Below are 24,826 nucleotides of genomic sequence, written 5' to 3' on the forward strand. Positions count from 1 at the left end.
CTGGATTTTGTTTTGCTGTTCTGCCATTTCAGAAATGGGTTATATTTGTAGGTATGACAAATTTACATTTCAGGTTGAAGGGAAGCCATATTCTGGTGTTTCCTTAGTGAGCCTAACCCTCTCTGATACTGTTTTAAAACCTAGTGTCAAGGTATCAGAAAAGCATCAATGTGCTTTTTTTGTTGTTGTTAAAGATTTTATTTATTTATTTTTAGAGAGGGAAGGGAGGAGGAGAGAAAGAGAGAGAAACATCAATGTGCGGTTGCTGGGGGCCGTGGCCAGCAACCTAGGCATGTGCCCTGACTGGGAATCGAACCTGCAACACTTTGGTTCGCAGCCCGCGCTCAATCCGCTGAGCTACGCCAGCCAGTAATGTGCTTATTTTTGTTTTACCACATGAAGACAGTTTTGTAAATTGGTTTGTCAAGGGGTTAGAAGTTGGCTGATATTTTTTGAACATTTGGTAAGAAAATGGAAGAACAGAGAACTAAATTCGTGAATCCACTTTCATTTGATTCTTTTTCATCTTTGTGTTGTTTCATTCTGGGCCATGTTTTTCTCTTCTCCCCTTAGAATAGACTGACTTCCCACTCTTTCCCGCCATGTGTTCCTGCATTCTTGAACTGCCCCCTGTTGGTGTGCCTCCTCTCTCCCGTTTGGGAGGGCATTGGGAATGGGAGCAGTTAAATGATAAAAAGCCAAAGTTGGGAATGCATCTGTGTTCACTTTGTATGTGTGTTTTTACTCCCTGCTGGTCACTGACACTAGAATCCTGCAATGATAAGTCGAAGTTGAGAGGCCACTTGCCCTACTCTGGCCAAAGCAGTGAAGTCAGCATACCCAGCTCCCCGTACATGGAGTATGGTAAGTGAGGACTGGGAAGACCAGGACTGCGATTGTGTCTTTGCTCTCCCCTTGTGCCTGCTAAGCTCTGAGCCATGTGGCTCATCTCAGCTCTTTGGAGGGTACACATGGTACAATCTCACTCTCCCTTTCATCATTTTCAACCCCTGTGTTAGAAATCACACTGCCCCTCCATTTCTCTTGCTTCTCTCTGACTTAGGGGTCCCACCCTCTTATGCTGTGGGTGTTATCACTGTGAACGTCTGTTGAGCCAGATGGAGTGGCTTTCTGAGAGGGTGAAAAGAGGCTTCAGAGTGTCTGGGCTTAATGACTGGAAGATAAGCTCTCCATGGAAATCATCCATAGGAGGGAACCATTTGTTTCCTTGTCTGACTCTCAGCACAGGTTTTTTGTTTTCTTTGTTGTGGGGTAGGAGGGTGAGTATGTCATCTCAAATTTAGGTGGTAAAAGAATTTTCTCCAGGTCCTCTCCATTTATTCCATCATTCTTTAACCAAGAGGCTTAGTGCCCTGGCAGCCTAAAATTCTGAGAAATTCCTTTAGAAGGTAGATATCTTTTTTCCAACCTGTTACCTGGGAAAAACGTGGGATCATCATTAGTGGAAAAAACATTAGACTTCTTAAAGAAGCATGATCGTTACAGATTTGCTTTTCAAAGGAGAGTTTTTCATATCCATATTCCATTTTCCCACAGAGGGTGGTCAGTACCTATGCTCAGGTGAAGGCATGTTCCGAAGACCATCAGAAGGACAGTCCCTTATCAGCTACCTGTCTGAGCAAGACTTCGGCAGCTGTGCAGACCTGGAAAAGGTGAGGAATCTAAGGGGCTACTGAAGAGCCCATAAGTCAGGACATCTGAGGACCTGCAGTGCCATTTGTCCTTAAAGAGGTCGTGGGGTACGCAGCAGTAACATGAGTAAAGACTACAGTAAAATTAAGTTCACAGTAAAGATGAGCTCAATAAATTCTGTCTCTGGAGAACTCTTCAAGGAGTTGTGCTTCTAGAGTCTAAAAATATTATTGATTATGCCTTAGAAGCCTCCTTAGAGAAGCATTGAATTTTAGCCCCATGATTATATGATTTCCTTGAGCCTGGGACCTTAGAGGAAAACTGTTTCCAGAATCAACTTCTGTATTTTGTTCTAAGATTCAGATTTGTTTGTAATAAATAACTTCCCTTTAGAACTTTATAGCTTACAAAGCACTTTATCTTTTTTTTGGGGGGGGGGGCCTGTTGTGCTTTTTAAATTTATTTTTAACGAATAGCATAGTTGCATAGTTCAAAAATAAGCAATACTACAAGACTTACAAAGAAAAACTACAAAGCAACCCTGCCCCATATCTCTCAACCCTCTCTGGCTACTTTCACGTATTTTTATCATATTTCTTTTTTTTATATATATTTTATTGATTATGCTATTACAGTTGTCCCATTTTCCCCCCTTCATTCCCCTCCACCTTGCACACCCTCTCCCACCCACATTAGTTCATGTTCATGTGTCATACTTATAAGTTCTTTAGCTTCTATATTTCCCATACTCTTCTTACCCTTCTCCTGTCTATTTTCTCCCTACCATCTATGCTACTTATTCTCTGTACCTTTTCTCTCTCCTCCTCCCACTCCCCTTTTGCTAACCCTCCATGTGATCTCCATTTCTGTGGTTTTGTTCCTGTTCCAGTTGTTTGCTTAGTTTGTTTTTTGTTTTTGTTTTAGGTGTGGTTGTTAATAATTGTGAGTTTGCTGTCATTTTACTATACATGTTTTCTATATTCTTTTTCTTAGATAAGTCCCTTTAACATTTCATATAATAAAGGCTTGGTGATGATGAACTCCTTTAACTTGACCTTATCTGAGAAGCACTTTTTTTTTTTTTTGAGAAATAAAAGCCAAGTTTATTTGTTCATTTCTTGCACTTGAAGTACTCCTTGATGACATCCTTGGCCTGAGACTCTTTGCCATAGTCCTTGACCACCACACAACTGCAACCAACCACTTTACGGGGTTTTCCCTCTCTGTCGATCTTACAGAGGCCTACCCATTCTCCGAGTTTCTTGTTGTCGTCAACCTTAATTAGGTTGATCTGGTGTTCAGCACAAAGGGCCTCCACCAACTTGACATACATGGGCTCATCACAGTTGGAGGCAAGCACACAAAGGTGGGCTTGGCGCTTGTCTAAGGCTTTGGCAGCTTCACGAATTTTGTGCGCTAGGCCATCGTGAATGAGTGCGGTCTTCAGCACCTCTTGTAAAGCTGTATTTATGTCCATTACACCTCCAGCAGCAATGCCTTCCTCGGCCATGGCAGTGGGTTATGGGTGGAGCCGAATCTTGAACGCACCCAAGCCTATGGCGGCAGGGAAAGAGCCTGAGAAGCACTTTATCAGCCCTTCCATTCTAAATGAAAGCTTTGCTGGATAGAGCAATCTTGGATATAGATCCTTGCCTTTCATTACTTGGAATACTTCTTTCCTGCCCCTTCTTCCCTGCAAGATCTCTTTTGAGAAATCAGCTGACAGTCTGATGGGAACTCCTTTGTAGGTTACTGTCTCCTTATCTCTTGCTGCTTCTGGGATTCTCTCCTTCATTTTCATCTTGGCTAATGTAATGATGATGTGCTTTGGTGTGTTCCTTCTTGGGTCCCACTTGTTTGGGACTCTCTGAGCTTCCTGGACTTCCTGGAAGTCTATTTCCTTCTTCAGATTGGGGAAGTTCTCCTTTATTATTTGTTCAACTAACTTTTCCACTTGTTGCTCTTCCTCTTCCCCTTCTGGTACCCCTATAATTTGGATATTGGAACGTTTCAAGATGTTCTGGAGGTTCCTAAGCCTCTCCTCATTTTTTTTGAATTCTTGTTTCTTCATTCTTTTCTGTTTGGTTGTTTCTTCCTTCTGGTCCACTCCATCAATTTGAGTCCCAGTTTTCTTCCCATCACTGTTGGTTCCCTGTGCATTATCCTTTATTTCACTTAGCATAGCCTTCATTTTTTCATCTAATTTGGGACCAAATTCAACCAGTTCTGTGAGCATCCTGATCACCAGTGCGTTGAACTGTGCATCTGATAGGTTGGCTATCTCTTGGTCGCTTAATTGTATTTGCTGTGGTGCTTTGATCTGTTCTACTGTTTGGACCTTTTTTTTCTTTGTCTTGTTGCACCTGTTATGTTTGAGGGGCAGAGCCTTAGGTGTTTATCAGGGCAGGGCAACCTAGTAGCTGGCATGTGACGCTATAAGTGGGGGTGGGGTCCAAGAGGGAACAATGGCACTTGGTACGCTCTCTGTCAGATTTTGGTCCCTTCCACCACTTCCCCCAAGCAAACTGGGCCTTTCTGGTGCTGATTCCCATGTGGGTGGGCTTGTGTATATTCTAGGACCCTCTCCAATGAACTCTCCTGTGAGGCTAGGAGTCTCTCCCTGTGTCTCAACCTCCACAGGTCTTTTCAATCGGTGTTTTGAGGCTTTATTTCCCTGCACTGGGACCCTGGGTTGCACAATCTGTCTCACTCCCCAGTTTTGCCTGGTTTATCTGGGCGCCAGTGTGGGACTGCCGGGTCAGCCAGCTGTCTTGTGTGCAGTGCTTTGCTTCACAATCGCCGTCTCAATGAGTCTGCCTGTTGCCACCCCGTGCCCAGGGTCTGCAAGCCACCGCTTGTGCACCCAGGGTCCACCCGCTGCGGTCTTGCGCACCCTGGGTGCCTTGTGCACCCGTGCCACTGCTTTTTGTGCTGCAGTCCCTCTCTGCCCGGTGGTCTGACTCCGCTCCTCCTACCGGTCTGGATGTATGTCTATTTTAACTCCTTAGTTGTCCAACTTCCATACAGTTCAACTTCCTGTCAGTTCTGGTTATTATTTTGTTTCTAAATTGTTGTTGTCCTTATTTTAGTTGTGCGAGGAGGCACAGTGTGTCTACCTACACCTCCATCTTGGCCGGAAGTCCTCAGCACTTTATCTTGAGATATCACATTTACCCTAATAATTTGTGTTCAGGTGTATGGCTTTAGGAAAGACCCTGATATGAAATTCTGGACCTCTTCTCTGTCATGTTTTTATGTAGAAAGTAGGACAGGAAGGCCAGACATGAACAGGTATGAGAGCAGAGAGAATGTAGAGCACCTTTTCTGACCCTGAGCTTTCCTTTTAGTAGAAGTGTACATTTCTCCTGGGTGATTTGAGTAAAAGCAGTACATTCTTTGGAAGCTTTATCTCCAACACTGTAATCAGTGAGGCGTTCAATACTTCTAACCCTTTGCTGAACAACTTTGTTGATGCTTTCCTTCCCCCAGGAAAATGCCCACTTCAGCATCTCCGAGTCCTTGATAGCTGCCATTGAATTAATGAAGTGCAACATGATGAGTCAGTGCCTAGAAGAGGAGGAAGAGGAGGGAGAAGACAGTGACAGGGAGATCCAGGAACTGAAGCAGAAGATCCGCCTTCGTCGCCAGCAGATCCGCACCAAGAATCTACTCCCTGTGTATCAGGAGACTGAGCATGGAAGTGAGTGATGTGTGAAGACCTCTGTTCCTGCTTCTTCAGGGCTTCAGGACAAGATTCGGTGCTTCTTGGGTTTTCTTTTCTTTCTTAATTTGAGATGTTATAACCAAGTCAAGGTTCCCTCTTTCTGTCAGAGTTCTGTTCTATTTTTTTTTCTAGCAGACCAGAGTCCTAGGGTTTATCTGTGTCATACCTCAGAAATACCTTCCAAGAAATGGGTTTCTGATATGAAGAGAACTAAGACCACTGGCCCCAGATTTACTTCCCAGATAGTAGTACCTTCTATTTACATGAAATTTTCTAAATTTCATGAATAAAATGGGGATCAACCAGCAAGAAGAACTAGTTTCCACTTCCCCAGTATCACTCCCAAGGTTCTATTAACTTCTTCGTTGAAGTTGTTAACCCAGAAGAAGTAGGAGATGTTTTTCTATCCTGTTTATTCCCTCCCTGACTTTTCTTATTAACAGGCTTTCGAGTCACGTCCAGCAGCTCCCAGTTCAGTTCACGTGATTCCGCACAGTTCTCTGACTCTGGCTCTGCTGATGAGGTTGATGAGTTTGAAATCCAAGGTAAGAAGTGACACTCTGTTTAAAGGGAGCTTTCATTACTGGTTTCTTTGAATTTCAAGTCATAGACTGAGAAACTTTCCCTAAGTAGGGATCTTCAATATAGTCCATTAGGGAATGTTGTTGGCTATTGTAAGGGATAGCTTCTCTTGTAAAAAATGAAACCTCTTTAAAACTTAAGCAGAAAAGAACACAAAAAGGAAGCGTTCCAGGGGGAGTGGACTGGCTGTTAAAGTCACCCTGCTGTTTCTTCCTCTTTTGCGCCTTTCTCTTGGCTTCTCAGATTCTTCCTGCTAAGAGCCTAGGACTGGCCCATACCTACATGAAATTAGGATCTTATTCTCTTGTACACCATAACACAACTGTAATTGTTTCAATATGTTTATAAGGAGCTTGATTATAATCCTAAGAGAAAAGGACAGAAAGAGTCACTGGGCAGGGGGCGGAAGAAAAATACAGTTCACAGAGTAGAGCTTTATTTTTCTGTCCTACTAGTGCTAAGTTTCTTAACAGAATCACAGACTCTTGTAGTTGTTCTTGCTGTCATAAGCATCTGTTTAGAGAAGGGGAGGTGTTCTAATCTGGGAAGGCAATTGTGTTAAATTAGGTTAACCCATGATTAATGGGTTAATTAATTCCTGCAAATCATAGATTTATTCAAGTTCCTATCAGTGTAACAAACCAACAAACAGGCTGACAAACCAACCAAAAAATTGTTCATGGACATCATCAGAGGATGATGAATAGATAGATCTTTTATTGTATGAGGCTCTAACTTCTTGTTTCCACCAGTCTAGAGCGCCCATTCACCTACACAGACCTCCAGGTGTGGTAGCTGGTTTTTCCTCATCCAGAAATACAATTTTTATGCAAATTTTTCCAGGTTTCCAGGAAATCCTTCTGTATTCTCCTTAATGTATCTGATTTCTATCTATTACAATAGTAGTCACTTAAAACTCATTATTATTATTTACTGACTTGTATATGGTTTTCCAACAGTTCTCCAATTCTCTTACACCAACTGAATGTCCTATGATTCAATCCTAACACTAACTTCTGGAGCACAGACCTGACCCCACAGCTTAAGGCCTCAATCCCGTGAGACTATCCCCACTTAGATGCCAGCTGCAAATGGGGTTACCAGGCTACCCACAGGTCTCTCCAGCCAACGACAAATTCAGGGGTTCCTATGACTCCCTACTCAGGTTCAATAATTAGCTAGAATGACTCACAGAACACAATAAAGCACTATGCATACAATTACAGTTTATTATAAAGGATAAAAATGAACAGTTACATGCTCATTTTTATGTACATAGGTACATAGTGCAAGGTCCCAAAGTGTCCACAGGAACCTCTGTCCCTGTGGAGTCAGGGTGTGCCACTCTCCTAGTACATTAATATGTTTGTTCACCAATGAGGAAGCTTTCCCAGACCTCATCATTGTGAATTTTTATTAAGGTTTCATCATGTACACATGAGTGATTAAACCACTGACCATTGGTGATTAGGCCTAATCTAAGGACCTCTCCCCTCCTAGGGAATTGGGGTTGGGGTTAAAAGTTCTTCGGTAACCTGGCCTATCCAAGGTATCTGGATGCCCTCTAAGGGTCCCCCTATTAAATAGCATAAACTCAGACATAGTAGAAAGGGGCTTATTATGGATAACAGAAGACATTCCTGTCACTGAGAAAATAACAAGGATTTTAGGAGCTCTGTGCCAGGAACCAGTCCAAAAACCGAATATATATATATTTTTATTATACTATAGTCTGTGATTGACTTGATGTCCAAATTAGAAAAAAAAAAAAGGTTTGCCTCTCTCTTGGGATCAAAGTCAGAATTTCATGAGCTTAATATTAAAGTACATTTAAAACATGCTACTTCGCTGGGTGTGGATAAGTCTGTTCCTTGCAGCAAAGCAAAGAGCGATGGGAAGCTGTGTAAACTGGAAGGAGCCAAACTTGGAATAGCCTGCCTGAGGGTGGCATGAAATACACTGGTGGGCCTAGAAAAGATGTTTAATCAATTAACTGTCTAGTCAGTTGAAAATAGAAATCCTTAAAGGAAAAGACCTTAAGTCAGGTTTCCTCAGACTCTAGGCCCCATGTTCTTTGTTGTGATAGACTGTCCTGTGCCTTGGGGCACGTTAGCATCATCCTGGCCTCCGCCCTCTAGATGCCAGTAGCACACCACCCTCTCCCACAGCTATGACAATCAAAAATGTCTCCAGACATTGCTAGTTACAAAATCTGGCAAAATCTTCCTCCAGTTGAGAACCAACTACAGTGAAGAGTATGCCTATAGAGTACCTGTAGAGTATGCCTATAGTTTTAAGTTCCTAAAAGTACTGTAGTTCCATCTTTTGGAAAAAAGTCAAGTCCTGATTCCAGGAATGTGTGGTATAGAACTGTGATTTCCATTGATTTACTTCCTGTCTGAATACTAAAGGGCCCCCTTTTATAATCATTATTATGCAGATGGTAGCGAAGGATCTAACCTGACTCACATGTCAAAGAACGGACTCTCAGTGTCAATGGCCTCGATGTTTTCAGGTAGTCTGTGTTGCAAGAGTGGGTGTGCTTATACATGCATGCGTGTGAATGTTTGCACTAGTCTTTGTACTTAGTTTATGTGACACCTGTGAAGGTTAGGAAACTACTGGGTCTGGAGAACTAGCTGGGCAAAACTGGACTTAAGCCAGCTAACACTTTAGCTGTTCATTTTCTTCTTCCTCGTATGATCCCAACACTCCTCCTCACTGAGATCGTCCTTTTTTACCTTTCCCTACAGTGATACTTATAGATGAAGTGGTTGTTATGGCTGATGGAGGTAGTAGACAGTTTAGAAGGGAATGGTCAGGTGAAGAAATTTTAGTTCAAATCTATAGCTGAGCTACTGCCACACATCCAGATAGCAAAAGTCAGATAGAATGGTATGAAACTTAGTGCCTCTTTAGAGTTTTGAATTTGCAGAACCAAAAGCTATCTCTTTTAGGTACTTTGCATGCAATTGGGATTTACTGCTACAGTGTTTGACTTTAGTAATTGTTTTGTGATCCAAATAGATAGGCCTTCTGTAGGTGGGGCTAACTGTAAGAAAGCAGTTTTCTACTCTAAGTGGCTTTGCAACACACAAACAACAAAACTCAAGACTTTTATTAAACAGTTAATTTTATCAGCAACTAGAATTTGAAATAATTATATAAAATTAGATCAAGATGTAGAGAAATAAAAGTAATTAGGTACCTTTTTCTCTATTTCTGAACTGTTACAGTTTATTCTGACATAGTCTTTCCTTGCTTGAGATGTAACTACCCTGCCACTTTTTAAATAGTTTCTATTGTGCTTACAACCACAGTCCTTTACTACTGCATTTATTCACTGTAAGCCACTTCTCCATCAGTCTGCTTGACCCATAAAGCTTACAATTATTTAACCTTCCTAGTGTTTTTCACCTATTTTGGGCATGTTAAAGCATTTTTTATACACCAAGAATATGAAACAATTTTCAATTAAAAAACTACTTTTAAAAAAATACTCTTTCTTGTGACCCACATCCCAACATATTGTGGGGCTTAGGGGGAAAGCAATCAGAACAAGCCTCTCACAAAGGTTTTACCTTCTTTTTATACATAGATTCCCAATTATGAAAGTATAATATACAATTCATCTTTCTCTGCTCTAGATTTCTTTATTGCTTTCTGTTTCTTTTCATCTGTTTCTGGCCTTTAATCAAGTTTATTACCAGTACCAAATTCTTTCTAAAAAGTGTCATACTTTTCATTAGCAATCTTTTTTATCACGATTAGAGGTTTACAGATCATGTGTAAAGGGTTCTCTCTCTCTCTCTCTCTTTATTTATTTATTTTTTTTGATTACCTTAAGTGATCTATTCTATTCAAGAATCTCTTGGGCCCTCGCTGGTGTGGCTCAGTGGATTGAGTGTGGGCCTGAAAACCAAAAGGTCACCAGTTCAATTCCCAGTGAGGGCACATGCCTGGGTTTCAGGCCAGGTTCCTAGTAGGTGTTGCACAAGAGGCAACCACACATTGATGTTTCTCTCCTTCTTTCTCCCTTCCCTTCTCTCTAAACATAAATAAATAAAATTTAATTTAATTTAAAAATGTATAATAATTTTAGTAAATTTACGAAGTTTGCAACCATTACCACAACCTAGTTTTAGAACATTTTCAACATCCCATAAGTGCCCATTTATACTTATTCTTGTTCCTATCTCAAGCCACAGCCCATTGCTAATCTATTTTCTATCTCTGTAGACTTGCCTTTTTTGGACATTCCATATTAATGGAATCATACAATAGTGACCTTTTGTGTCTAGCTTCTTTTACCTTATCTGTTTCTTCTGATGGTCTCTGCCAAACTGGTATGATATCATTCATAGGCTCCTGATTCCAGAAGTCTTTTCAACTTGTTTAATTTTAGCATTTCGTTGTTCTTTTTACCTCCACACCCCCTCTTTGACCTTTTGTATTACAGCTACATCAATCTTCCTTTGTACAATAGATTCTTCTAGAATTTCAGTCTTCTGCACATATGTATCTAGTGAGGGTCCAATCAAGGGACAGAAATCACACAGTAATTTGAATAGAGAAAGTTTACTATAAAAAATTATTAACTATAAAAGAACAGACTGACAGAGTTCAGAGGGGAGAGGAGAGGGAATTTCAGGGGAATTTCAGGGGAATTTCAGGGGAAAAGGAGAAGGGTTTACAGGAACAAATATAAAGGATACATGGATAAAAACTACGGGTGGGTGGAAATGGGAGGGAGGAGGGGAGGTCTGGGTGGGTGGCTTGGGATGGGAGTAAAAGATAGAAAATTGTACTGCAACAACAATTAAAATAAAATTTTTAAAAAAGGATAAAAGTAATGGGAAACTGGCTCATAAGGAGTAAAGAGATTGGTAAAGCATATAGAAATAGCAGATATAGGCAGCAGTCACTGTCCCTAGGGCTGAGATAGAGTACCTGGGCTAGGAAGAAATGCAGAAGAGGGCCACATCTCCAAGGCTGAGTTTCAGACCTCCTGGCTCACTGGATGGTACAGAAGTTCTCTGAAGCTGCAGAGCTGCTCTGAGGGAGTGCTAGGGGATGCTGTCCACAGGAGGTGCCATGCCAATGGCCCTCACCAGGAAAGCATTCTCTGGGTGCAGGAGGAGGCTTCCCCCAGAGAGGTGTCATGCCTCAAATCTCAAGGGGAGCCAGAAGTGGCACTTGCTATGATACTTCTCCAGGAGATGCCAGGGGAAGCTGTTTATGAGAAGTCGCAGTACCTCTGGTAGGCACTCTGCAGCAACGCCACCTAAAGGCATGCTTACCTTGGGGAAAGTCACTTGCGCTACTGAAGTCAGCCTAGAGGAGCAAATAACAACCAGCAAGAGAAACCCCTTCCTCCTTCAGCGTCCCTTCAGTGCCCTCTACTGACAAAGCCTACAATTGCACCAGCTAGCAAAAGATTAATGTTTACAAGTCCAAGTCCACTATCACAGAACAGACGATGAAAAAGACAGGTTTGGGCTGAAAAGGCAATAAATTGATAACTCGCACAGTGTATAAAGAGGGAGTTCATGAACTATATTTTCTGACAAGTTTTAAAATTATATCCTACTCAAAGCAATCAGTTACTTCTCCCTTCCCTTCCATTTTAAATAATGTGTTTCCCTTTTATAACAAGAATAATTGTAGTTCTTCATTTTGAAGTGTTTCCTCTTGAGTTAGCAGTTACATAAAATTCACTGGAGTTAAACTTCTAGATGTGTTAGGTATTGTCTTAACTGTTAGAAGCAAAGCAGGATGGAAACCAACATTAAACTGGCCAGTACATTCTGAAGTTGACTCTATTCCTACACCTTTGTTGTTTTTGCTAGAGTAACAAGGTTTAACCACTTCTTCACTGATCATTGCTATACCACTGTCTGGACATATAAAAGTTCTTCTTATAGCATGTCATTATTTTTGTTGTTGTTCGTTTTTATATTTTTGAACTCTTTATCCTATTAAAACATCAGAAGCATTTGAAATCATCCTTGTCAAAGAATTGATAAAAAGTTTCATAATTATGTTAACTTCCATTTGGAAGGCAAGCTTCTTAAACTTCTTTCTAAAGTGTTTTCATTTGGAGTACATTTAGTACATCCAGGTGAATAACTTCCTCCTCTTTCTTTACTCCCTAATTATCTTATATCCTTGTATCTTATACTTTTATCCAAATACTCGAGTAGCGTTTCAACCACATTAGCTTAATCATTTTCTTGAACGGACTTGAGAGTTAACAAGGTGCAGCAGAAGCCCAGTATCCACAAGGCCTTCATGATGCTTGACCAGTGTCAGGTGTCATGTCCCTTTTCATATGAGGCACTGCCTTTTCCTCTTCATTCCTGGGGAAACATCCTCACATTCAAACCCATGTGGTCTTCTGCACTCTTGGAAGTATTCATGATTAGCCAGAAAGTCATTGCACCTGTGGTAAAAAAGAAGACACACGATAAAGTATGATTTGACTATATTGAATATTTTCCAAAGAGGGGAGACTGATGTTTTTCTCTCAAAGAAAATAAGACTTTCTCTCTTTGAGGATGAATAATTGCTGAAGAGTTTTTATGAAGATGATGGTTTCCTTAGAAATCATGAACTATCATTCACCTCTCCTCTCTATGTGCAGTGTTTTTTTAATAGCCTGGCCTTAAAGTAACAACATTAGTTAGCTCTTTATTCAAGGATATCTGTCTAAGATTTTATCTCACTTTTCCTTATTTAATCACACTCTAACAAGCTAAAGTTTGCTGTTTGCCTTTAGCCAATTAATCATTTATTTGGGAAATGGTTTCTAAAAACCTATTATGTACAAACCACTCTGAGGATTATAAGGACAACACGAGATTTAAGTACAATCCAAAACAATGTAAGTGTTATTTGGATAAATGTCACAAACCAAATGGTCTGTGAAGGTTTACAATTGCCTAGAACTTTTTTCTTCTCTTTAGAATGGAATAGACCACTAGCAGTGTATTGGGGTGGGTTTTGGTGGTGCAAATTCAGATGGATAATTATATGTATGAACTTTTTTGTTAAATAAAATAAAATTTGTCATTAACTAGTCAAAAATGTTGCTGTGTTAAGTTTTTCTATGATTAGAGAGCATATGAAAGTTGACAGATTTCAATTTTGTTCTCTTGTGTACATAGCTTTGAAGATATTCATTTGTTAGGAATATTATTTGAATATATACTTGTATTCAGAGCCCAGAGTTAAGTATTTTAGGACCAAACAGAGGAATTAGACAATGATCTCAGTTCCTCACAAGATTTTTATCATCTAATGATACATACAAAAAAAAATAGAGACAGGAAATGTGAAGAACAATTCAGCTATTCATGGCCAAGTGCAAAGTGACATCATGCAAGCTCTTTGAGGGTCTTGAATGCAGTAGATTGATCATTGTGTAGGTTTAATTAGGAAAAGAAGGTCTTTTCACTGGCATCAAAGGAAATGAGGGACTAGATTAGTCTGAACAGTCTTGTTTTCATGACTTAAATAGGTTCTGTTTGCCTTTCTTGAACATGGCTGCTACATTTCACATTATTCCCCCCATCAAAGTTTTTGGGTAGATGAGGTCTCTGGAGGTTCAGACATATCATTATTAGAAATCCTCTTCAAAATCCTTTATCAGAAATATGCATTGAAAAGTCTGAGAGTGCTGTAGTAAAGACCATGTTGAATAGCTCTGTGAAAATATGTTGGTTATCAAGCATCTCCAGGAAGTTGCAAAGCTGTAGAGAAGTTCTTTTCTTTCCCATACCGCCGGACAGGGAGCAAATCTTTCCATGAAGCTTTTTTGTGGATATGGAAGACTTCTCTCATTCAGGGGTAATGGTAATAGTGTTCAAATGTTAGAAGCAAAGTTCCAATTCCACATATATTTAATGAGTAACTTCTATGATCCAAGTTTTGTTTTAGGTACTGATTCTGTTATTAAAAAAGGAGCTAGCTAGAGTTCTTGCTTCTAAGAGTTTATTATTTAAGAGGGTTTGAGATTTAGAAAATGAGGTAGAGAGTGGAATAATTTATTTTGTGTTTCTCCTTGGTAGAGGATGTGTCCCTGTGTGCCTTAGGATGCTTCCTTTTCTTTTTCACTGTTTGGCACCAAGTCTGAGTTTGTTACTCCACCTGGATTTGTAGCCACTTTGACCTTCTCAGTGCTATGCTTACTGTCACTAATTCGGCCTGGTTGTGATGTGAACAGAGCCAAACTATAAATTATGTGTAGAGCTTCACCTGGACTTTGCTCCTTATTCTGCATAGAATGTAGCACCCGGCTGCTACCCTGAGTGCTTAGCTGGCAATAGCTTGGAAAGGTTTCCATTATTATCCCTCACCATCTCTCTTTCCATTTCCTACTCCACTCACCTCTGATTTCCATTTAGATGAGGACATCAGAAGGAGCACAGCCTCAAACAACAAATCCTTGATTTCCTCCCAGACCTTGTAAGTACTTTTAAAACAATAAATAAAACCTTTGTTAATTTATAGTGTTCTTTAGATTTCATATGTAAGTGAAATCATATGGTATTTACCTTTCTCTGTCTGACTTATTTTACTTAGCATAATACCCTGTAGGTCCATCCATGCTGTTGCAAATGGTAAGATTATGTTCTTTTTAAAGGCCGAGTAATATTCCATTGCTTATGTGTACCACAACTTTTTATCCACTTGTCTGTTGATGGGTACTTGAATTGTTTCCATATCATGGCTATTGTGCATAATGCTACAGTGAACACAGGGTGCATATATCCTTTGGAATTAGTGTTTTGGGTTCTTCGGATATATACCCAGAAGTAGAATTGCTGGGTCTAATAAGCCCAAGCTGGCAGTTACAAAATAGTCAGGGGATGTAAAGTGCAGCACAGGGAATATAGTCAATGATATTATAATAATTATGTATGGTACCAGGTGGGTAATTGAAATATTGGGGGATCACTTTGTAAAGTATATGACTGTCTAATCACTATGATAAGCACCTGAAACTAATACAAAGTAATATTAAATGTAAACTGTAATTAAAAAATAAAAGCTTTGGGGTATGTGAAGAAACAAACCCATTTCTTAGCATATGGATGGGAATGACTGCAGATGCAGCCGTCCACACTCACAAAGAGGCGAGGTGAAAGCGATGGGCCTACCTGATGGTGTCCAGCCCAGGGGAAGAGAGCAGAAGATCATTGGTTCAAGGGCTGTTGTGGAGGCAAAGCTCACAGTGTGGATTGTTCCTTCTTTTCTGACTGATTATACCAGAGGCCCCCAGAAGAGCAGATCTCAAAACTGAGAAGAGCGATCATGATTTCTGACTAAGAAATCAAATCGAACAGGTTCTACATTATAGTTGCTCATTTGGGAGTAACAATACCCCTTGATAGTCCACAAAGCAGTTTTCACACTTTATTTTGTAAACACATGTTATGATCCCCATTTTGCGGTAAAGAAACTGGAGGTTACAGAAAGGAAGTGGTACAGAATTCTTAACTAGCAATGCCATACAATGCTAGTAAGTGGGATATGAGCCTAAGTCTTAGGACTGTAAGACCAGTATATTTGCCACTATATATGTGTGATGATGAGAAAAGAAACTTAGCAGACGGGGGGTACTGCAAGTGTTTTCTCAGCCAAGAAGTCACTGCATATGGTATCAGGCTCTGAAGGGAAGGCTCCCATCTTCCTGTCTTTTCTCTCTGTTCAACCTTCCTTGAATCTCTTTTTTCCAGTTCCCACTGCTTCCTGCACTCCACATCTGCTGAGGCAGTGGCCATGGGGCTCCTGAAGCAATTTGAAGGGATGCAGCTCCCAGCCGCCTCAGAGCTAGAGTGGCTCGTTCCAGAGCATGATGCCCCTCAGAAGGTAGATTCCTCAACCCTTTTTCTCCACCTCTGTCCAGCCCCAGAAGGTTGTGAGCCTTTTCGATACTGTCCTCTTTTGTCACATGTCCCCAGTCTAGAATGAGCCTATGTGTCTCCTTCCTTACTCACATAAGACATTCATTACGATTTGTTGAATGAACGAATGAATGCTTGCCTGGGTTTTCCCTAGCAATTGTAAAAACAGGAGATAATGGCTCCTTCACTGTCCTTATTCCATATAACTGCTCACTAGACCCAAAGGTGGAACTCCTGTGTGTGACCACCTTTGAGATACTGTGAGAAAGTGAATTATTCAGATTCTTCTTTGCTCTGTAGTTGAGTAAGGCATGAAGCACCGTGGAATACCAGGGTTCCTGGGGTGGGTTCTGGGACAGCATCAGCAATGGGTGCTACTACACTGGGATGCTGTTTCTGATCCTTTTGTTTCTTAAAACCAAGGACCTCACTTCTAGTAGACAGGTGCCTTACGGTTTCAAGGGCCAAGGTTCCCTGAATCCCTTACCTAATTTATGTATTCCTGAAATGTCTTTCATTGACTGCTTCTTTCATAACCAGAAGGTTCAAGCATGTGTGTTCCCCCAGACTGTTCATGTTAGATCACCCTGTGCTTTCTCCTGCAGCTCCTGCCCATCCCCGACTCACTACCCATCTCACCAGATGATGGGCAGCACGCTGACATCTACAAACTGCGTATTCGTGTTCGTGGCAACCTGGAGTGGGCCCCACCCCGGCCTCAGATAATTTTTAATGTTCATCCAGCCCCAACGTGAGTAGCCAGTGGCCATGCCTCTGAAAAACAGATACATTCTCTTTGGATTGTTAGAGCTGTCTCCTCATCCTCTTTTCTCTGTATCAACTGTATATCCCACACAATTCTGAGAGGCAGAAGGAGAGGATTGTCCATTTTGTCTGTAAGTCTTATTCTTAATCCTCCCACTCCTTCCCAGAGCTACATGGAAACGAGGTCTTTTATCATTGGCCTTTCTAAACCTGTTACCTTCCTTCCATTAGTTCTGTGAACTTACTGGTTTTTCTTCTCTTTTTAAGATGGGTGGATGATTGCTTTTCTTTTTTGTTGTTTTCTCTTTACTATTTCTCATCTCTCACATTTGTACAGAAAATATGGATCATTTTTGGGGAGAATCACTGCCTAGACCTAAATTCTGTCCTTATAATCCTTGTTTTGAATTGGTTCTCCCAATAGGTTCAGTTTGTCCAAATCTAAAAAATAGATGAATGCCCCTCTCTTCCCATCCTTAACAAGAGCCCTATGTGTGTATCCTCATCCTTCACATCTCAGAGGCCTCATACTGCTGGCGTCTGCCAATCCCCTCTCCTTCCCCTCTCCTCAGGAGGAAGGTTGCTGTGGCCAAGCAGAATTACCGCTGTGCAGGGTGTGGCATCCGGACTGACCCTGGTGCGTATCTTCCCTGACCCCGACACTGACTTCAAGGGCTTACCCTTTCACATGCTTGGGCAGGGGGCTGGCCAAAGAGAGTAGTAAGAGGAGGTGACAGACAGAATTGGGGAAAAGAATGGAAGGGGTCTGGAGGGGAAGGGATGAGAGTAGGCAAGAACACTGTCAATCTGAGAGTAATTATTTCTGGGGGCGCATCAGGACTGGGTATTTCGACTAGGTTCTTAGAGGCTGGATCTTACCAGTTCTGGCAGGGTTTGTTTCTGGAGTTGCCTCCAGGTGGTGCACAGAAATCACAGACCCCACTGTGTGGGTTTCTGCCAACTCTGGGAACTCAGAAAGAGCTGGCTAGAGCTCACTGGCTATCCCTTCCTGCTCTTTCAAAAGAAGCAGCACAGCCCCCTCACCAGCTAATAGATGGGAAAGCCACATCTGACCTTTTGACTTCCTGGTTTTTCCAGAGTATATCAAGCGTCTGCGGTACTGTGAGTACTTGGGCAAGTACTTCTGTCAGTGTTGCCATGAGAATGCCCAGATGGTTATCCCCAGCCGGGTTCTGCGCAAGTGGGACTTCAGCAAATACTATGTCAGCAATTTCTCCAAGGACCTGCTTATTAAGATCTGGAATGACCCTCTCTTCAATGTGCAGGACATCAACAGTGCCCTCTATAGGAAGGTCAAGCTACTCAATCAAGTTCGAGTAAGACCCTTGAAATGGTCCCATCATAGATTATCCTTCTCGTCCTCTCCCTGTGTTCATTCGTACAGGCTTTCCCGAGATTACCATGCTTCTCTTTGTCACTGTGTCAGAGCTGTAACCATCTCATCATTCATACTTTGTCTGTGTACTTTCTCTCGCCATTTCCAAGGTATCTGTCCAGTTAGCATTCGAAACCTGCCAAAGCAGCTCTGAAGCTGTAGGTAGCAGGCAGTGTCAAAAGCAGGCTTTCTCCCATTTCTGAAAATATTATGAGTGGAGAAGAGGGTATCAGGTGGGAAACTCAACTTCTGGGTTTCTTAGCTGCTCCTAGCTGTGTATGTGATTTGGGCAGACTGGCCCAGTAGAGGGGCTGACTGGAGTACATTTTGAAGTGAGTTGTTGAGTTACAGGTATAGAGAACAATCTGGCTTCCAGGTTTTAAAGGTTCTGGTCTGATGGTTGTTTCTCTTCTTCTCATACCCCTTCTTCCCCCACCTACCACCACAATGTCTCTCCTCAGCTGTTGCGGATCCAGCTGTATCACATGAAGAACATGTTCAAGACATGCCGATTGGCCAAAGAGTAAGTCCTTTGTGGGGGTCAGAGGCATCTGGCTGAGTTAATGTCTCTGGAAGGAGAAACATGTCCCAACAGTTGGCCCTTGTTATGTGAAGGAGGGTGGGGGGGGTGCTGCAGAAAATTCTAGAAATGGTAAATGAGAAGCAGTAACTATCTATATCCTTCCCTCTGGAAGGAGAAAGCTGTGGTGGTTCTATCCAGGCAGACCCACCACTCCTTGCAAGCTGGCGTGAATCACTCTGCAAAAGGCTATAACAGTCACTTCTGCCATCTAGACACCTGGTGGCGTGGGAGGGTTGGGTGGCCTGGAACACATGGCTTGGCTGAGTGTTGTCAGCTTTATTACCTCTGCCTGGGACCCTTCTCTTTCCTTATCCTGCTTCTGAATAGAAATCCTTCTACCCTGATGTGCGACACAAGGGTTCATTCTCTGCTCCCACCCACTTCCCTTCTTCTTCTGTAGCCTTCTGGATTCCTTTGACGTAGTTCCAGGCCACTTGACAGAAGATCTCCACCTGTACTCATTGAATGACCTGACTGCAACCAGGAAGGGGGAGCTGGGGCCCCGGCTTGCTGAGCTCACCAGGGCAGGGGCTGCCCACGTGGAGCGATGCATGGTAAGAAAGCCTTGCTTTAGTAGGCAACTGGGCCCTTGCTTAGGGATGTAGGTTGTGGAGTGGACCCAGGATTCTTGCCATTTAGTTCTAGGAAGTTGAAATGGCTTGTCAACACTGTGAGAGGAACTGGATAGGATTGTTGTTCCCTGGGTTAGTGAACAGCTCAGTCAACCAGATCAAAAAAATCTAGAATTAGAAGAGGATTTGGTGCTGGCATCGTCCCTGGGTAACTGGGCAGTTATAAGTAGACCTTCAGTAAAGAGCTGTCATGATGTAGGGGGAGAACCTGGATTAATACCTGGAGAGGGCCTGGGTCTCAACTTTATCATTTTCAGTCACTGTGACCAAAGGACATACTTTGCCTTCTCTGTGGTGAGCCTCAATTTTTTTGTCTCTAAAAATGAAGTACATGATTGCTATGTACTGTCCTTTCCTCTCAGTGTTTTTGAGAATTGATGAAATAATTTATGTGAAAGCATTTTGTAAGCTCTAATTGTTCTGTAGATTCAAATTATTGTTCTTGATATACCCAACATGCCAGAAATTTAGAAATTTTATTTTTAGGATTTCCCATTTTAGAGTATTCCCAGTTTGTGTTCCTGTTATAGTTCCAGAATTAGATCTTAAAATGTAACAGGCAATTTGAAAGACGTAGCTATAATGTGACTCAAGGCTGGGTGTCATTTTGGAGAAATTTTCTTGCCTTCACATATTGCCTTAATTGGCTGTGGTTCCTATTTCAAAATCAAATCATTACCCAGACTGGAATTTTGACTTTAGGAAGCCTTTTGGGCACTGTTCTTTTCTTCTTTTTATCTCTTCATTGAGAGTCACTCTCATGGTCGGAGTTTCTCAAACTCATGCCTCTCATCTCCACCCTAAAGCTTTGTCTGACACTGCACAGCCTGGCCCTGGTTGGGCTGTCATACTTCTAAGTCTAGCCCGGGTCTCTTTTCTGAAAGCGGGAGAATACCTTAGAGCCCATTTAAGTCTCATTTATATTTTGCACCTCCCTTCACTTTTGTTCACCTTCTTGTGCCAGTTCCTGGTGTGCTGTCCCTCATTTTGTGGCCTGTCCCTTTTCCCTAGCTCTGCCAAGCCAAGGGCTTCATCTGTGAGTTCTGTCAGAATGAGGATGACATCATCTTCCCTTTTGAGCTCCATAAGTGCCGGACCTGTGAAGGTGAGAGCTGGTGCCGGGTGTGGAGTGGGGCAAATAAGACTGAACACAAGGCTAATTTACTCCCCTTCAATCACTTAATGAGTGATCTCTTAATAAGAGTTTGGCTTGATTCAGCAACTCCCCATGTTTCACCACAGGCACCCTGGGCCACCATAGTGAAAAGGGACTGTAGCAGCAACTTCCTGCCTGAGATAATACAAATTGTGCTCTTCTCTCTCACCTTCCCATCCTGAACAGAATGTAAAGCATGTTACCATAAAGCTTGTTTCAAGTCTGGAAGCTGTCCCCGGTGTGAGCGGCTCCAGGCCCGGCGGGAGTTGCTGGCCAAGCAGAGCCTGGAGTCCTTCGTGTCGGACTGTGAGGAGGAACCCACTGAAGCTCTGGCCCTAGAGGCTGCTGTCCTGGAGACCACCTGAAAAAAGCACGTTATACCCTTTCTCTAGGGGTTAGGGTCACAAAATGCAGAGCTGAGCCGCCCGTATAAGGACTTGCCCATATAAGGACTTGTTTTTTTATTGTTATTATTTTTTGTTCATGATTTGTCTAATGTCCATATGTAGCCAACTTTTGTTCAGTTGGTGGGGTCCAGTCTGTTGCGACAATTTGCAGGTAGGCATTTCCATTAGAACTGACACATGGTCCTTCTAGTGCCTCTGTTAAGGGAATGGACAGTGAGACCCAATTCTTCTGACATCCTTGGCCTACTTCACTTAGACCAGAACTGGTTTCTGCTGCATCTCAAGTATCATTCCCAGTTTTATTTTGTTTTAGTTCTGGAGCTTCTGAGCCAAGCCTGTCTCAAACTACTCACTTCTCCTTTGCTGCTGAAACAGGAGGATGGAGCTTTCTCTCTCCCAGTCCTGAAATTGGGTCAGACTGTGCCCTAAGGAGAAGCAGCAGAGAATGGGACTACATTGTAGACATTCTGTCCAGCTTAGGTGTTTTTGAGACCATAAAGACAGCATTATTACTACCCTGGAATCCACAGAGACCTCAAAGAGGCAGCCACGACTTTCTTGTTTGAAATATTCTAGGCATGGATGATGTGACGCCTGACTTTCTTACCCCGGCACACTTGAAGCAAAGAGCAGAAGTAATACTTAGGCCAGGCCCATGTATAGCCTCACACCAAGCATCAGCGAGGCTACAGCTCTGTTGCTTAAGGAGAATATATTCAGTCACAGGAGCTGTTGGTCTCCTCTTAGGTGATAAGGTCCCTAATCTGGTGTAGGTCTGATGCCATCCTCAACTGAGGACAGAAACCCCATCAACCACTGTATTTGTGGGTCTCTTGCCACTGTGTCCTCTGCTAGATAGTCGTTGTGATTCTGAGTAAAAGTATGGCCCAACTCCATTCTCTCTTTCCCCTTCCTGTAACAGAGCTGGGACCTTCCCTGGTGGCTGATTTCTTGCCTTAGTTTTTTTGTCAAAGTTGGAGTAAAAACTTCTTGCTATTAGTGGTATTAGAGAACTTGACGATTTATAGATGTGAGTGTGAATGTATTCTTAGGATAACAAGAGCCTTTACGCCAGTTATGCACTGAACTCTTTAGCCTGATGAAGTCATATGTTCATTCATTCTTTTCACATTATTAATTTTAACACACATTTTTAATGTGTCATGTATGGGAAAAGTTTTTGATGGGACCGTGTATATGCTTGTGGTGTTCTTTAAGTTGCTGTAGCTTCTGACAGGTATATAAAACACTACCTGTATGTAAAATACAGCAACTTAAAGAACCTGCTCTGAGGACTGGCAGCTCTATGAACTAAAACCCACATTTTTGTTCTGGGACTGCATCCTGTGTACCTCTCTTTCCATACTTGCTTACTAGTAGAAAAAACTTGGCCTGTGTGCTGCCCTAGGAAGCTAAACAGAAAGTTGCACATGGTTGGTGGAAGCTGATTAAGTGCCTGAGCTGGAGGCAGGCAGGAGTCACACAGGAAGTAGAAGGGGCAGTAAGGTAACAGTCAGGTGTGAGGCTCCACCAGGGCAGGAGGGAGTAGGGAGGAACTGACTACTGGCATTGGTCCTTCTGCCTCAGACTTAGGATTTGAAGGCTGCATCAGGCTGGAAAACCCTGAGATTGTTCTCCTTTCAGTTCTTGGGGGAATTTCTAAAAGCCAAGACCTCCAGCCTAGCCCTGTTTTGAAGGCCTGACCAGCAGTTTCCTTGTCCTTCAAGGACCTTGGGAATGATCCCATAAACCTCAAGGCTCACCAAGCCCAAGATTCTGATTCAGAGATGTGTAAAAATGGTGAGCTCTACTTCCAGTTTCGGTTGAAATGACAAATCCAGTTCCTTACTTCAAGTCACTACACTGGAGGAGAGACATCTTCTCATTATTGTCCCTCCTGTTTCACATTAGCTTAGGATCAAAGGATGGAAAATGCTGACACAGTTTCTAAAGCTGAGCTCTACAATCTTACGTGCTCCTGGTTTTTCACTTATGTTTCTTCACCTCCCCCACCCCATCCCTTCAGGTTGCATATCTGTTTTAGTGACCCTGACACTCTGCTGTCATCACTGTCCAAATACCCATTTATTTATTTATTTGAGAGTAGGGGGAGAGAGGATTGGGGGTGGGATATTTTGAAAGCACTTTGCAACTTAACAGTACCTGAAAACCCCTGCTGTTGTGGGGAGAAGCGTTGAATGCACTGAAGAGAGTTGCTTCTGACTGAATGCGGGAGAGCGTGTTCTTTTCTATAAATAAAGGGGAAGTTTTTTGCTTATAAGGTGGAGACAAGATTCAAGACATAGTGGAAGAGTGGAAGGCAAATATTTTCTACTTGAATGAGGCTGTAATTGACTTTCTCTGCTAAGGCTTTAGAGCTTTACATTAAATTAACATAAAAGGAACAAGAGTCTAAATTGAGATGGTCTATGTGTATACAACTCATGTTCTGAACTGGATTCCTACTTAATGTAATTCATACACACATAACAGCTCATCGTAATCTTTAATAAACTAAGGAAATGAAATTCTGCCTTTTAGTTGCCTGCCTTGACTTACCAGAAAATGGTATTGAGCATCCACTGTAAAGAAGGCATGTCTGAAAATTCAGGAGTTTTCTGTGTTATAATGCTAAGAAAACTGGATCTTGCAAGTTAGGAAAAGTAGGTTGGAATGCCTTGTCACTGACTTGCAGTGTGACTTTGAGCAGATCACTTCACCTCTCTGGATTTCTATTTCTCTGTATAAAAGGCTTTGTGGCACATAGTCCTTTTCCAGGACACAAGTGTGCCCCCATCCGGCCCCTTGCTGTAATGATCACTTAAGGTGAGGTCCATCTTCCTCTCATTATTGTCCTCTCCACAACATCTGAATTGTCTTAGGTGCTTTAGTCCCCACTTCTGTGAATGATGGGCTCTGAATTTCTCTCTTGTGGCCCACTGGAACTCCAGGTCCACCATGCAACTTTCTACACATGTCCCCTTCTAAGACTTTATTCATCCAACTGATATATCCAACTGATATATCTAAACCAACATAAATATCCTATTTCCCCAAATCTAACTATTAGTGACCCCAGTTTGAAAATGTAGTTGTCTTTGACTCCTTCTCTGAGTCAGGTTGCATGTTCAGCTAGTAAAGTATTATCTCCTTCCCACTACCTGTCATTCTGTTGATTTTCCTCTTTAAATTAACCCCATCTCATTCCTTTCGTACTGCTAGCACACAAATCAGGTTCTTATCTTACATCTCAACCAACTCTGTTCACGCTAGTCTTGTCCTATTTAATCATCCACCAAATATTTGGAAATCTATTGTATTCTGGTTTCTGTGTTAGGCTCCTGGGCTACAGAAGGGGACAAAATGGAGACAGTTCTTACCCTTAAGATGCTAAGAGTCTTGTGGGGGAGACAGACTCTGCCCAAAGGTTGCCAAAATGAGTATGTGATTACAAGCTGTAATAAGTGCTATGAAGGAAAAGTGTAAATACTATTTAAAAATAAACCACAAGGGGGACTAATTTAGATGGGAAAAAAGTAAGTTTCCTGAGAAAGCGATACTTCAACCAAGACCCAAAGAATGAGGCTCAAGATGGGGAGAAAAGGGCTCCAGACCTGGACTAGCACATGTCAGGATCCCAAGACAGGAAGAGTTTGGGCAAGGAACTACAAGGACTTACTAAATGTTTTAGAGTTTATCCTAAACATTGGAAAGCCGTGGAAGAGTTTTAATCAGAGGAGTAGCTGCTCTGGTTAAAATGTCAGTGTCCGCTTTGCAGAGAATAAGTAGAGTAAAGCAAGAGTAGAAGCAGTGGGATATCTCCTAGGGAGAGGGCTGCGGTCGTTCAGGAAAGACAGCGGACTAGGGTGTGGCTTACCATCGCCATTCACTGACACCTCATTACCCAAAAACCTCTAAAAACAAGGTAAATTCCAAAGCTTCTGCTCTGACATTTTAAAGCAAGGAACAAAAGACCAGAGGGAAGATATTGGGAAAATACTGGCATAAATTATAGAATCC

General features: G+C 42.1%; 2 protein-coding genes across 7 annotated transcripts in view; one reads left to right on the forward strand and one right to left on the reverse strand.

Annotated features, from left to right (window-relative positions):
• The window catches only part of RUBCN (rubicon autophagy regulator), a 68,706-nt gene extending 45,372 nt beyond the window's left edge, over window positions 1-23,334 (forward strand). For 4 of the 6 annotated variants that reach the window (XM_045851367.1, XM_045851362.1, XM_045851364.1 and 1 more), the window contains 14 exons: window positions 769-864; window positions 1,558-1,673; window positions 5,143-5,353; window positions 5,821-5,922; window positions 8,400-8,474; window positions 14,365-14,425; window positions 15,700-15,832; window positions 16,473-16,618; window positions 17,205-17,269; window positions 17,731-17,969; window positions 18,490-18,551; window positions 19,012-19,165; window positions 20,255-20,348; window positions 20,586-23,334. In XM_045851367.1, the coding sequence (XP_045707323.1) occupies window positions 769-864; window positions 1,558-1,673; window positions 5,143-5,353; window positions 5,821-5,922; window positions 8,400-8,474; window positions 14,365-14,425; window positions 15,700-15,832; window positions 16,473-16,618; window positions 17,205-17,269; window positions 17,731-17,969; window positions 18,490-18,551; window positions 19,012-19,165; window positions 20,255-20,348; window positions 20,586-20,764 (1,733 nt within the window). In that variant the 3' untranslated portion in view covers window positions 20,765-23,334. The remainder of the gene's footprint in view (window positions 1-768; window positions 865-1,557; window positions 1,674-5,142; window positions 5,354-5,820; window positions 5,923-8,399; window positions 8,475-14,364; window positions 14,426-15,699; window positions 15,833-16,472; window positions 16,619-17,204; window positions 17,270-17,730; window positions 17,970-18,489; window positions 18,552-19,011; window positions 19,166-20,254; window positions 20,349-20,585) is intronic. The other 2 variants (XM_045851365.1, XM_045851366.1) reach the window with 1 other exon arrangement.
• LOC123827066 (40S ribosomal protein S12-like) lies at window positions 2,727-3,208 on the reverse strand. Its single transcript, XM_045851368.1, has one exon. It carries the CDS (start codon window positions 3,161-3,163, stop codon window positions 2,765-2,767), a length of 399 nt encoding a protein of 132 aa, XP_045707324.1. The 5' UTR covers window positions 3,164-3,208; the 3' UTR covers window positions 2,727-2,764.
• Window positions 23,335-24,826: the final 1,492 nt, after the last annotated feature.

This window comes from Phyllostomus hastatus, unplaced genomic scaffold, assembly GCF_019186645.2.
Source record: "Phyllostomus hastatus isolate PE091 unplaced genomic scaffold, TTU_PhHast_1.1 phas_contig_86, whole genome shotgun sequence".
NCBI lineage: Eukaryota > Metazoa > Chordata > Mammalia > Chiroptera > Phyllostomidae > Phyllostomus > Phyllostomus hastatus.